This window comes from Xyrauchen texanus, chromosome 39, assembly GCF_025860055.1.
Source record: "Xyrauchen texanus isolate HMW12.3.18 chromosome 39, RBS_HiC_50CHRs, whole genome shotgun sequence".
Lineage (NCBI taxonomy): Eukaryota > Metazoa > Chordata > Actinopteri > Cypriniformes > Catostomidae > Xyrauchen > Xyrauchen texanus.
In genome coordinates this window covers 3,540,656-3,553,132 of record NC_068314.1, presented here as the reverse complement: position 1 = coordinate 3,553,132, position 12,477 = coordinate 3,540,656, and the positions used below count along the sequence as shown (strand labels likewise).

General features: G+C 37.3%; 1 protein-coding gene across 2 annotated transcripts in view; it reads left to right on the top strand.

Annotated features, from left to right (window-relative positions):
* eml6 (EMAP like 6) overlaps positions 1 to 12,477 on the top strand; it is a 93,145-nt gene that overhangs the window by 48,520 nt on the left and 32,148 nt on the right. For both annotated transcript variants that reach the window (XM_052111916.1, XM_052111915.1), the window contains exons 14-29: positions 227 to 413; positions 845 to 950; positions 1,132 to 1,225; positions 2,374 to 2,474; positions 4,736 to 4,938; positions 6,079 to 6,190; positions 6,336 to 6,463; positions 6,643 to 6,784; positions 6,873 to 7,025; positions 9,225 to 9,356; positions 9,599 to 9,687; positions 9,771 to 9,938; positions 11,045 to 11,246; positions 11,337 to 11,463; positions 11,638 to 11,716; positions 11,820 to 11,949. In XM_052111916.1, coding sequence (XP_051967876.1) covers positions 227 to 413; positions 845 to 950; positions 1,132 to 1,225; positions 2,374 to 2,474; positions 4,736 to 4,938; positions 6,079 to 6,190; positions 6,336 to 6,463; positions 6,643 to 6,784; positions 6,873 to 7,025; positions 9,225 to 9,356; positions 9,599 to 9,687; positions 9,771 to 9,938; positions 11,045 to 11,246; positions 11,337 to 11,463; positions 11,638 to 11,716; positions 11,820 to 11,949 — 2,153 coding nt within the window. The remainder of the gene's footprint in view (positions 1 to 226; positions 414 to 844; positions 951 to 1,131; positions 1,226 to 2,373; positions 2,475 to 4,735; positions 4,939 to 6,078; positions 6,191 to 6,335; positions 6,464 to 6,642; positions 6,785 to 6,872; positions 7,026 to 9,224; positions 9,357 to 9,598; positions 9,688 to 9,770; positions 9,939 to 11,044; positions 11,247 to 11,336; positions 11,464 to 11,637; positions 11,717 to 11,819; positions 11,950 to 12,477) is intronic.

The following is a 12,477-nucleotide window of genomic DNA, read 5'->3' as shown; positions in this document are numbered from 1 at the left end:
CAATAAATTACTAAATTATCACATTTTATTCTGTTTGTTTATCTATGCATCTATTTATTGATTTCATGATTAATTCATGTTTAAAACTGTCATAATTGATTGTCCCCTTGATTCATCAGTTTCTCAAATGATTATTATGTGGCACAAATAAGACCCTCTTCATAACAGATGTTAAGCAAGATCATTAATTACTGTATTATTAATGGTCTCTCTGTGTGTATTTCAGGTACAGGGGTTGTGACTGCAGGAACAATCTGTTTTATACTCAAGCTGGTGAAGTCGTGTATCATATAGCGGCTGTAGCTGTGGTTTATAACAGACAGCAACACACGCAGCGATTTTACCTCGGTCATGATGATGATATCCTGAGCCTTACTGTACATCCGCTCAAAGATTATGTAGCTACAGGACAGGTGGGTAACAAACACTGATGTGCAACAGTTGCAAAAGTCTTACAGGAATATTGCACTTTCAATGGAAGCCAGGCAAGCACACCACAACGAGTAGCCTAAATGTGTACAATTTTGCAATATCACTCAAGCAACAGCTGTTGTACACATATTAGCATGGCTGTAATTGGGCCATTGGCTTTAAAATAATATTCCAGGTTCAATATAAGTTAAACTCAATCGACAGCATTTGTGGCATAATGTTGATTACTAAAAAAAAAAAAAAAAACATGTTGTCATGTTTTTTGAACCATGAACTATATATATATGTATATATAAAGTAAAAATCTGGGGCCAATCTGGTTTCAAAAGTATAGACACAAGATGTAAACAAGATGTAATGTTTGACATTAAAAGTGAAGTTCATGTTTAATTGGTGTGTGTGTTTATTTCAGGTGGGTCGGGATCCAGCAGTCCACATCTGGGACATCCAAACGCTCAAGTGTTTATCTTTATTGAAGGGTCAACATCAAAGAGGGGTGTGTGCCCTGGAGTTCACAGGTCAGCCCCTAACTCACATTTTATTCACATCAAATTCTGTACATCTCATCAGTTGAGCCAAGAAAGGGATAAAATGAATTGTTTACCCACAAATTTGAATGAAAATAAGGGTGGAAAATAGATAAAAGTGATCAAAATGTAATTTAAAAACTTGAGTGTGGTCTTTATCTGCCCTCTGTAGCGGATGGCAAGAGTTTGGTATCTGTGGGCATCGATGAAGATCACTCCATAGTCATGTGGGACTGGAAGAAGGGAGAAAAACTGGCCAAATCCAGGTAAAACAAAACATGTTAGATGGTAAAAACTAGTTCTGCCAGTCCATTGAAGTTTTAATCACGATAAATTGCATAATTTTTATATATATTAGTGCTTTCAGTTTATTAAAATTTGTAATTGCGATTAAGCGCATAATTTGTCATATACAGTATATTAGTACTGTCAAATGGTTAAATAATTTTTCATAGATATTAGTGCTGTTAATTGTTTAAACATTTTAATTGCAATGAATTGCATACTTTTTCACATTTATCAGTGCTGTCAGTCGATTTTAACTTTTAATCGCAATTAATCACATTCTTTTTCATTTTAGTGCTGTCAGTCAATTTCAATTTTATTTCCTAAGTGCTGAAATGTGACTATATATACTTATTTTTCTGTCAAGATGCATTTATTTCCTTCTTAGGACAGAAAACAACACAACATGTAACAATAATGCTTTATTAACATTTTCCAAACAAAGCCTTCCACAGTATTAAGATAGAAATGCACTAAAATAGCACTAATTCTAGTAACATTAAACACTTCCCAAAGTCTAAATGGTAGGTTGACTAATTGAAAGAACTAGTCCCAATTCATTGCAATGGGCATGAAATCTCTTAAACTCTCATCCTCCACAAACAGACTGTGGCTATCAGCTTTGTTACAGCAGTCGTGAAGCCACATTCATGATTCGCATCAATGCCAGCATCAAGCACCGCTTTGAATACCACATTAAAAGCATTTGCAGATAATGTCTCATTCTGCATTTTGATGATAGTAAAGACTTGATGTGCTTCTGTGGTAAATAATTGCACCTTACAGAAGTTGCAAAGTACTTGATTTTGGGCTTGTTTGTACATCAGGTAGCATTAAGTGGTCCTATCTCCATCACTTGATCATTGACACAAAATAGATATTATGTGTGTGTTGCGGTGTAACGACTCCGGGCGGACACATTGCAAAGGTTCCTCCCTACTCCAACCAGTTTCTATGATGGTTCATGCTATATTAATGGTAGATGTATTAATCGCAATTAAGAAAAATGAACACGTTAAACTTTTTAAATGAATCGCATGTGTTAACATGTTAATTTTGACAGCTCTAGTAAAAATGAATTCTATATTTACTGTATGCAAAATTACATCTGTCTGTCTCTCTGCCATAGAGGACATAAAGATAAGATCTTTGTGGTGAAAGGAAACCCGTTTCGCATGGACAAACTCCTCACAGTGGGCATGAAACACATCAAGTTCTGGCTGCACACAGGTAAAGGATGTTACCTCTTGGTCAAAACCATTTGCTTTAAGCATGGTGCTTTGTAACCCAAATTATGAGTGGTTTTAAAGGGAAATTCTTAATGTGAATTGGACTATTAACCGTTTAGTCTCATCTAGCTAGACTTTTGACCATCAGCATAAAGTCTGGTCCATTTTATAGTTTACAAACTGGCACAAAGTTTGCTTTTTATGTGGCCATTAGGGATGGGCAAATCTGAAAGCATAATAAGACAACAATAGACCAACGTCAGTGATTATTTAGCAGAGATGGGCCATGTCTGTTAAAATGAATCAACCAAGGAGCTCTGAGCACCCAACGGTTTATGCCTTACAGATAAAAGAACCAATCATCATGAACATTAGCTATACAAGCTCGAAAAATTGCATTCATAAAGAATCACAATTTATGATACCATTATTGTCCGATTTTATTGCTGATTTGAAATATGTTCTTTGATTGTAATCTGGAACAACCGTTTTTGTGATTTTGGTCTTTCTCAATTCAAGTAGGAGCTGCACTGGCATGACTGGAAATAGCAGTGGACTGACTTGCTAGAATGACTTTGCCAATGTGCAACAAAGTTGCAGCTCATTTGAATAATAACACAGCAGTTTTCATGGTAAAGTTGAGACAACACTGATCAAATTGTGGGATATATGCGTAGACTTTGTGGTAAGAAGTTCTGATTGTTTCAAAAGTCATTTTGGAACAATAATTTTATGGACAGCTGAAATCAAAGTGGACTAATACAGCTATAGGATTACTTGCGACGTACTGCCTCAAACAAAACTCTTTCAAATAACGGTCAGATGTTCAAGGTGGGCCCCTGGTTGGACGGTTGCTTGTGACTTCGGAAGTAGTAATCCCTCCCCTGTCGACCAATAGTGTCAGTTTGGGGTTGAGCTATTTGTTTTACAACCAATAGAAGACTCTGAAATCTAATAATTAGAATGTTTGCAATTCCATTTGGTGATGCTAGTGTCACAGAAAGTACACACGTCATGTTTAAAGACAAAAGAGAACCAATTTTAGCCCTACATGAAAATATAGTCTGACAATCCTTTTTATTTGAAATGAAGCTGTTTTTTTTTAATCATTAAAAACAACATTTTTGGATGTGATATATATATATATAAAATGCATCAGGCTTTAAAGCTCATTATCCTCCTGAGACCCAGCAATTCATTGTATTGGATTTCTTTTTTTACTTTCTCTTAGTTCATACAAACCACAGTGCTATTTCTTGGGGTATTGTCAGATGACTCCCTGGGCTTTTCAGAAATACTAAATGTTTGGGAGTTTGGCAAATTACAGTTTCCTTACTTGGTCTATAAAAATGTCTAGAAATGTATTACATTAACATTTAAGATATCCCAATATGGAAAAAAAATGCAAGAAACATTTATTATCATATGTATTTTTTGCACCAAACACATACAGTATATTGACATTTAAAATAGGGAAATTGTAAAACTTGTTGCTGTCTGGAGGGTTAAAGTAATTGATATCATAATAGCTTGTAATGTAAAACAATGAGATCATTAAATTGCCAGAGTAAGCTGCATACTGTATATAAAAATACTCATAAATATTAGTTCAAACATCAGACATATCTTATAAAAATGATGTCAGATATGTCAGAATTTTCAAAGCTCTGTGATTTATTATGTTGTTTTCTTTTGTGGTGAGCATGAATAGAATGCAAATGGTGATTGAGAGATATACCTCAGTAGCCTGCTGGGGTTTCAACAGGATTTTCAATAAAATGATGTACAAATGTTTAACCTTGCACAAGTTGCTTATATTTAGCAAATACTCATTTTAAAATATCAGTAACAATATAATGGTTGTTGTTACTTTTACTATCTAAAAATCAGCAAAGATCTCACATCAAAAAGACAAGTACTTTGCAAAACGAAAGCAGACATTTTGGAATTTAAAAAAAAGTTCTTCTACTTGAAGTAATGCACAGAAACGTCCACTAGTTGGAGAAGAAATCTAGTATATTGCAACAGGATTTTTTGGCAAAATCTTTATTGTTAGAGAATTCCCTGTTCAATACAAGTTAAGCTCAGTTGACAGCATTTGTGGCATAATGTTCATTAACACAACAATTATTTTGTATTTAGTATTCCTTTAATGATGCAGAGGCTTTAGAACATTGTGTAACAAATTTGATACAGGCGGCTTTAAAGGTTCAATTTAGCTATACATTTTATGATTAAAAATATATATATATTTCAATACAGGTGGAGGTTTAACATTCAAGAGGGGCATTTTTGGAAATCTTGGAAAGCACGAGACCATGATGTCGGCCTGCTATGGGCGCTCAGAGGATCTGGTGTTTTCTGGAGCTACCACAGGCGATGTATACATCTGGAAAGATACTACTCTTATAAAGAGCATCAAAGCTCATGATGGGCCCGTGTTTGCTATGTGCTCTCTGGATAAGGTGATTTTAACATCTTAGCATCAAATAAAATTTATTTAAAACCCCTGTTAGAAAAGCACTAATTTATTTGAATGTGTCCCATTAAATGGAGTGGTGGTGGTGTAGTGGACTAAAACACATAAGTGTTAATCAGAAAGTCACAGGTTCGATCCCCACAGCCACCACCATTGTGTCCTTGAGCAAGACACTTAACTCCAGGTTGCTCCAGGGGGGATTGTCCCTGTAATAAGTGCACTGTAAGTTGCTTTGGATAAAAGCATCTGCCAAATGCATAAATGTAAATTTTTTTTCTAGCAATGTCCAATTAACAGTGTGTGTACAAGCCTCACAGGAGATTTGTCATTTTTCCTGAAAGTAATACAAATTCCCATCACAGTGTCATTTCCAGTACATCTCAAATTCTGTATTGTGTTTATTAGAATTCTGTGCTTGAAATGACGCTGATAGAAATACAATTTTTCTTTTAATTTGGAATAAAATGGCTGGCTCCTTTGTCTTAATAAGGCTAATTTCACAGCTAACATGTTATGTATCCTAAATGCACACAATTAAATAATACTAGCAAAATTACAGCTTTATTACAAATGAAGCTCTATAAAAAAAATCTTCTGCTCACAAGCGATATTTACCTTGATATGTCTCATTTTTAATCTCAAGCATGATCTTCACTGATGCTTTTGTCCACTTGGTTAACAAGTACACTAACATGTACGTAATAATGTTATATGGGGCAAAAATATTTGGTGTGGTGGAAATGATGTCACAACTCTGGGACATTCGTAATGTTTGAAAATATATATAAATAATTTTAATAAATAATAAATATTGAGTTTATTTCACTCTTTGTTTAGGTGATCATAGTTTTAAACATGTAATAATTTGTATTTTTAGAATAATTTTTTATAGTTTAATATTGAATGTCTGTCCCAGACAGTCAAATCTAGACATAAAAGACATTTTAAAAGTACCAAAAATAAATGCTGAAGTCCTGGTAAAAAGTTTCCAGTTCAGTTTTAATGAGACCTTCATATAACAAAAAGAAAAAAAAAATCTATATGTTTTAATAAAAATCAACACCTGGGACATGAAGTTTAAGAAACACCCATATATAAGTCATTAATTGTGTGTTATGATTTAAAGGGTTTTGTGACGGGGGGTAAAGATGGAGTCGTGGAACTCTGGGACGACATGTTTGAGAGATGTTTGAAGACGTACGCCATCAAGAGGGTGGCACTCTCACCTTCTTCCAAGGGTACCTTCCATTCTTCTGTATCTCATTGAAATCCACCATAAAGCTGATGTCTGAATTACTCCTAATGTGGAAATTTGCACTTTATAAAGACGATTCCCCCGAAAATGAAAATTGAGAAATGGATAAATGTATCATGTGCTTTCAGGACTGTTGCTGGAAGATAACCCCTCCATCAGAGCCATCACTCTGGGACACGGACACATCCTGGTGGGCACCAAGAACGGAGAGATCCTGGAGATCGACAAGAGCGGTCCCATGACTTTACTCGTACAGGTGTGAATAAGAAACAGAAATGTTATGATGTGGAATGTTATTATGATTCTTGGTCAATAATGAAATATGCAAATCTGTGATGAGGCAGTTTTTGCTGTACTATATGTTCCAGCAGATTCGGTTCTTCGGGCTCTATATATAGTGTTTTTATTTTTATATGTGTTTGGTTTTATTTTTAGGGTCATATGGAGGGTGAGGTTTGGGGTCTGGCTGCTCATCCTCTGCTGCCCCTCTGTGCCACTGTGAGCGACGACAAAACGCTACGGATCTGGGAGCTTTCAGTCAATCATCGAATGGTCGCTGTCCGCAAACTTAAGAAAGGTACATCATTAATTACAAGTTCTACATACAGTTAAAAATCATTTTCACAAATAGTTACTTAATTGTGTTTGTGCATTTGTTTTTATAGGCGGTAGATGCTGCACCTTCTCCCCGGATGGAAAAGCTTTAGCGGTGGGTCTAAATGACGGCAGCTTTCTGGTGGTAAACGCCGAAACGCTAGAGGACATGGTGACATTTCACCACAGGAAAGAGGTCATCTCTGACATCAGGTTCTGTCAAGGTAACCACCAAACATAATTTTAGATATTTAAACTTTTGCCCTTTAAAAAAAAAATTATGTTTGTTTGAACACCTTGACTAGCTCGACAGAGCAACTTTGACGAATGGCATGAGTTTGGGGGCGGGACTTTCGGTTTGTTGGACCAATGGCAGATGGAGGAGTTTATTGATTATTTTTGCAATTCTGTTTGCTGACGGTAGTAGCACAGAAATTATGCACTCCAGCATTAAGCAAGCACTATCATTCGCAGGGATCCATATTCTACATATCCATTATTAAACAGATAGTTTTGCCTCTATAATCTAAATGGATATGCCACGTTTTAAAGGAATATTCCAGGTTCAATTCAAGTTAAGCTCATTCAACAGCATTTGTTGCATACTATTGATTACCACAAAAATGTATTTTGACTTGCCCATACTTTTCTTTAAAAAACAAATAATCTGTGTTACTGTGAGGCACTTACAATGGAAAGTTATAGCCAATTTTATAACTTCGTTGCCATGACGATGTGTCAGCAAACCCTAAAATGACTGTAAAAACGACAATTTAAACAACTTTACAGCTCAAATAATACATGTGTTTTAACAGAAGAATGAATGTAAGTGCTTTTATAAAATTAGAAGCTTCACATTTCTGCCTTTTAAACCCTCCAAAAATTGGCCCCATTGACTTCCATTGTAAGTGCCTCATTGTAGCTCGATTTTGAAAACAAGGGACGAGTCAAAATGTATATTTGTGGTGATCAATATTATACCACTAATGCTGTTGATTGAGCTTAACTTTTATTGAACCCAGAATATTCCTTTAAAGCTTTTATACCACAAGATTTGACTTCTTATAAATGGGCCAGTTTGTGACTGCCAACAGCCTACATTTAGCTTACAAGCCTATGTTTTTGTGCACCACATGAATAACCAACACTCCTGGAAAAATAATAAACAATTTGATTTATAAAAAAACTGACATTCTATAGCTTGGTATTATAATTTTTTTCTTTTTTTTTTCCTTTTTCTCCCCATTTTGGAATGCCCAATTCCCAATGCGCTCCAAGCCCTCATAGTGGCGTAATGACTCGTCTCAATCTGTGTGGCGGAGGATGAATCTCAGTTGCCTCCGCGTCTGAGACTGTCGATCCACGCATCTTATCGCGTGGCTTGTTAAGCACGTTACTGCGGAGACATAGCACGTATGGAGGCTTCATGCTATACTCTGCGGCATCCACACACAACTCACCACGCGCCCCACCTAGAACGAGAACCACACATTATAGCGACCACGAGGAAGTTACCCCATGTGACTCTACCCTTCCTAGCAACTGGGCCAATTTGGTTGCTTAGGAGACCTGGCTGGAGTCACTCAGCATGCCGTGGATTTCAAACCCACGACTCCAGGGGTGTTAGTGTAACGTGAGCCAGCTGGTAGATAGCTGTGCAGTGTGTAAAACCTCACTCTCCTGACCTCAAGAGGTGCACTAGTGATTGACGCTAGAGGCTGTAGCCTTTAGCCTCCTTGTTAGCGCACCCGCTTCCCACGCCGGAGACATCGGTTCGAGTCCCGTTCGGAGCGGGGCGAGCAGGACCGGTTACAGTGGTGCCGTGACCCTGATGGGAGTGAGGTTTAGGGGGGTGAGTGTAACGGGAGCCAGCTGGTAGATAGCTGTGCAGTGTGTAAACCTCACTCTCCTGACCTCAAGAGGTGTACTAGCGACTGATGCTAGAGGCTGTAGCCTTTAGCCTCCATGTTAGTGCACCCACCTCCCACGCCAGAGATGCCGGTTCGAGTCCCATGTTTATTTGTGACTACTTATTACAGATCAAGTCACGCTCGGGTCTCAGGAGGTTAAAGTAAAAAAATTACGACTGAAATTGTATTATTGAATAATATAAATATATTATTATTATTAACATTAATAACAATAATATTGTTTTAAAAATTACAATAATATTTAAATTGATTGAGAAATGTGATATCCTGTCTATCACAACTAAAATGAACACACAACTTGGGACCACATACAATGTCAAGTTCCAAAACAACTGGCTTTATGTATACTGTAGATTTTCACTGGAATTACTGTGTCCAGAATTTTCGGTTTTGGCAAAGAATTTGGATTTCGGTGCATCACTACTCTGTTGTACAGATATTTATCATAAAAATCTAATATATTTCTTGCTTTTCTTGCTGTCTGTCTTGAAGATGCTGGAAAATACCTTGCTGTGGCCTCTCACGACTCGTTTGTGGACATTTATAATGTTCTGAGCAGTAAGAGAGTGGGAATCTGTAAAGGAGCGGCCAGCTGTATCACCCATGTGGACTGGGACGTCCGTGGTAAGCCTCACACTCACAGTACAAAAATGTGTATTCAAACAACAATACACAAGTTAGTGTGTAATATTGTGACTTAGAATATGTCAATCTGCATCTTGTAATACCTTTAATTGTAGCACTTTATTTATTTATTTATATTTGGAAAATCAATTTATATGTTAACTTAACCCCATCATTTTAGCAAAGGAAGAAGTAAATAGAAAAGGAGATAGTGGAAACATTTTGTATGTATTCTAATGCAGGAAAACTGCTTCAAGTCAACACTGGTGCCAAAGAGCAGCTCTTTTTTGAAGCCCCACGAGGAAGAAGGCAAACCATCAGCAGTTCTGAGGTAGGAAAGCCAGACACAGCAGTTAAGTTTACACCAGTGTTATCATTGCAGAAATGTGAGAGAATTTGATTGTGTTTCTGTAGTTTGAGAAGATAGAGTGGGCCACGTGGACATCTGTGCTGGGCACCACCTGTGAGGGCATCTGGCCGACGCTCAGTTTTGTCAATGCCTCTTCACTTACCAAAGACAAGAAGCTACTGGCTACCGGAGATGACTTCGGCTTTGTCAAACTCTTTAGCTTTCCCTGCAAGGTCTGTAGCTTTAGCCTCAAACACTTTTCAAAAGCATTTGCATTTGCATGAATGATTCTCATTTCTAACGAATGTATTTGTTTGTCTGAGATTTAAAGGAATAGTTGACACAAAAATATAATTTTTGTCATCATTTATTAACTTTCATGGGAATGGGACCTGAGCTTGTTGAGCTTCAAAAAAATGACAACAAAGCATCATGCCACAAAGGCGAGACAAAGAGACCCAAGAGCAGAGGAACAGTTCAAAGGTTTTATTAACAATAAATTATAACTTCAGCAGATCCAGGTGAAGTGTAGAGATCCCGGCACCAAAAGCAGTTGAAGGTGGTGGGCGTGTTTATAGATGAGCGCAGTGAGCAGATCCGTACAGAATCCTTCATGATGAGTGTGTTCGTAGGCGAGTGTATGCGTTGTGGTAGTCAGGAGCAGATATGTGAGGAATCCTCAGTTGAAGAGATGTGGACAAAGAGAATAGGCGTATAGCAAACTGGAAGTCAACCAAACTCCCGAGACACAGGCAGAGTCAGGCAACCAAAACAGATACACGAGACAGGACCAACTAGGCAGAGAGAGCGAGGTGAGTTACCTCAACCCCAAACAGCAATCAAGCAAAGAACATTACACAACAAAGGGCTTAAATGGGCAGTGAATTATTGGAGAGACAGGTGCTGCTTGCACACTTAATAGTGGCGTGATCAGCGTTCCCATGGGTACAATCAGTGTTCTCATGGAAACACATCACGCATGCCGACAGCGCCAGAGACACATGAGGGAGAGAAACAGCAAAACAAACAAACTCACTGGAACCATGACACATCATAAATGTCCCATAAAAGTTTGAATATGTGGAAGCAATTGTGTGAGATTTCAGAACTACAGTGGAGGAGAAGGTCTTCGGTGAATAACAATTTAAATCCAAATGTAGATGGACATTTCATGGAATAAAGAAAGTAATAGAACAACATGTTGAGTAAATGATGACAGAATTTTCCTTTTTGGGTGAATTATTGCTTTAACTGGAAATGTAGCAAGTTTACTCAGGAAAGCAATTATACACTTATTTTCCTAAGAATGTTCCAACGGTGCTGTTTTTACTCAATACAGGGTCAGTTTGCCAAGTTTAAAAAGTACGTGGCTCACAGTGCCAATGTAACAAATGTGCGATGGTCCAATGACGATGCAGTGCTGCTAACGGTGGGTGGAGCCGACACAGCCCTCATGATCTGGGCGAGAGAGGGGATCAGTCCACGTGAGAGCAAAGCCATAGACAGCGAGGAATCTGATGACGACGCTGAGGAAGACGGAGGTAATGTTATTTTGTGTGTATGTGCAAGTACGATTAAGTTTTGCCTAATTGTGGAAATGTTTATATGTGTGTGTGTGTGTGTGTGTTTAGGTTATGACAGTGATGTCGCTCGAGAAAAGATTATGGACTACACGACAAAGATCTACGCTGTCAGTATAAGACAAATGACAGGTGTAAAGCCACACCAGCAGCAGAAAGAGATTCCAGTGGATGAGCGGTAATAAATCAAACACACTATCTTTGTTCCAAAACCTAAAACATCTAATGGAATATTCATACTGAACGCAGCCTTGCACTTAAAAAAGCTAGGAGCTAGAATTCTCACCTAAAAATGCAGATGCCTTGTTGACTGTGTTTATTTATTTCAAACATTGTCATTTGTTTTCTATAGACCTCCAGTGAGTCGAGCAGCACCGTTACCTGAGAAACTGGTGAAGAACAACATTACAAAGAAGAAGAAACTTGTAGAGGTCAGCCGGGATTATTATGACCTTATAAAGGTACAAGGTTTTCTTCAGTATTTTCAGTGTGGAAATTTAACGTCCCAACCTCTGCCTGGATGTGTGTTTGTAGGAGCTGTCTCTAGATCATGTTTTTGGCTACAGGGGCTTTGATTGTCGAAACAACCTTCACTACCTCAATGATGGAGCCGACATCATCTTTCACACCGCTGCTGCTGCTGTTATTCAAAACCTCTCTGCTGGTACACTCATTACTTTGCCTTTAAACAAGGATTCACAATCAGACATTATGTTGACCAGATTTTATGCATTGTATTCTGGCCAAGATCTGCCAATTTAGATAGAAGAGACTGTCTTGACTGGCATGTTAAATGAACAACTAAATGTTGACATATCATATGACCAATCAACTTTTAAAAAGTAAAAATAATCTATCTTTAATATTTGGCAAATTATTTGACAAATTAAATACTGTAGTTCAATTATTCCATGTTGAATATTTAACAAATTTTGACAAATGAACTTTTAAAAACCACAAATATTCCATGTAGAATATTTGACAAATTAAATGAAAAATTATCTTTTAAAATATACAAATTCCATTTCATCTCTCGATTAATATGCTCTATTAAAATTAAAATGACAAATTAACTTTTAAAAGTACAAATATTGGGAGTCACGTGACGCCATGCGAGGTTCAGACGTGTGAACGGCGAGCTCTGCGCACTTTGCTGATTTTAATATGTTTTATGTCATAAACCAGTGATATT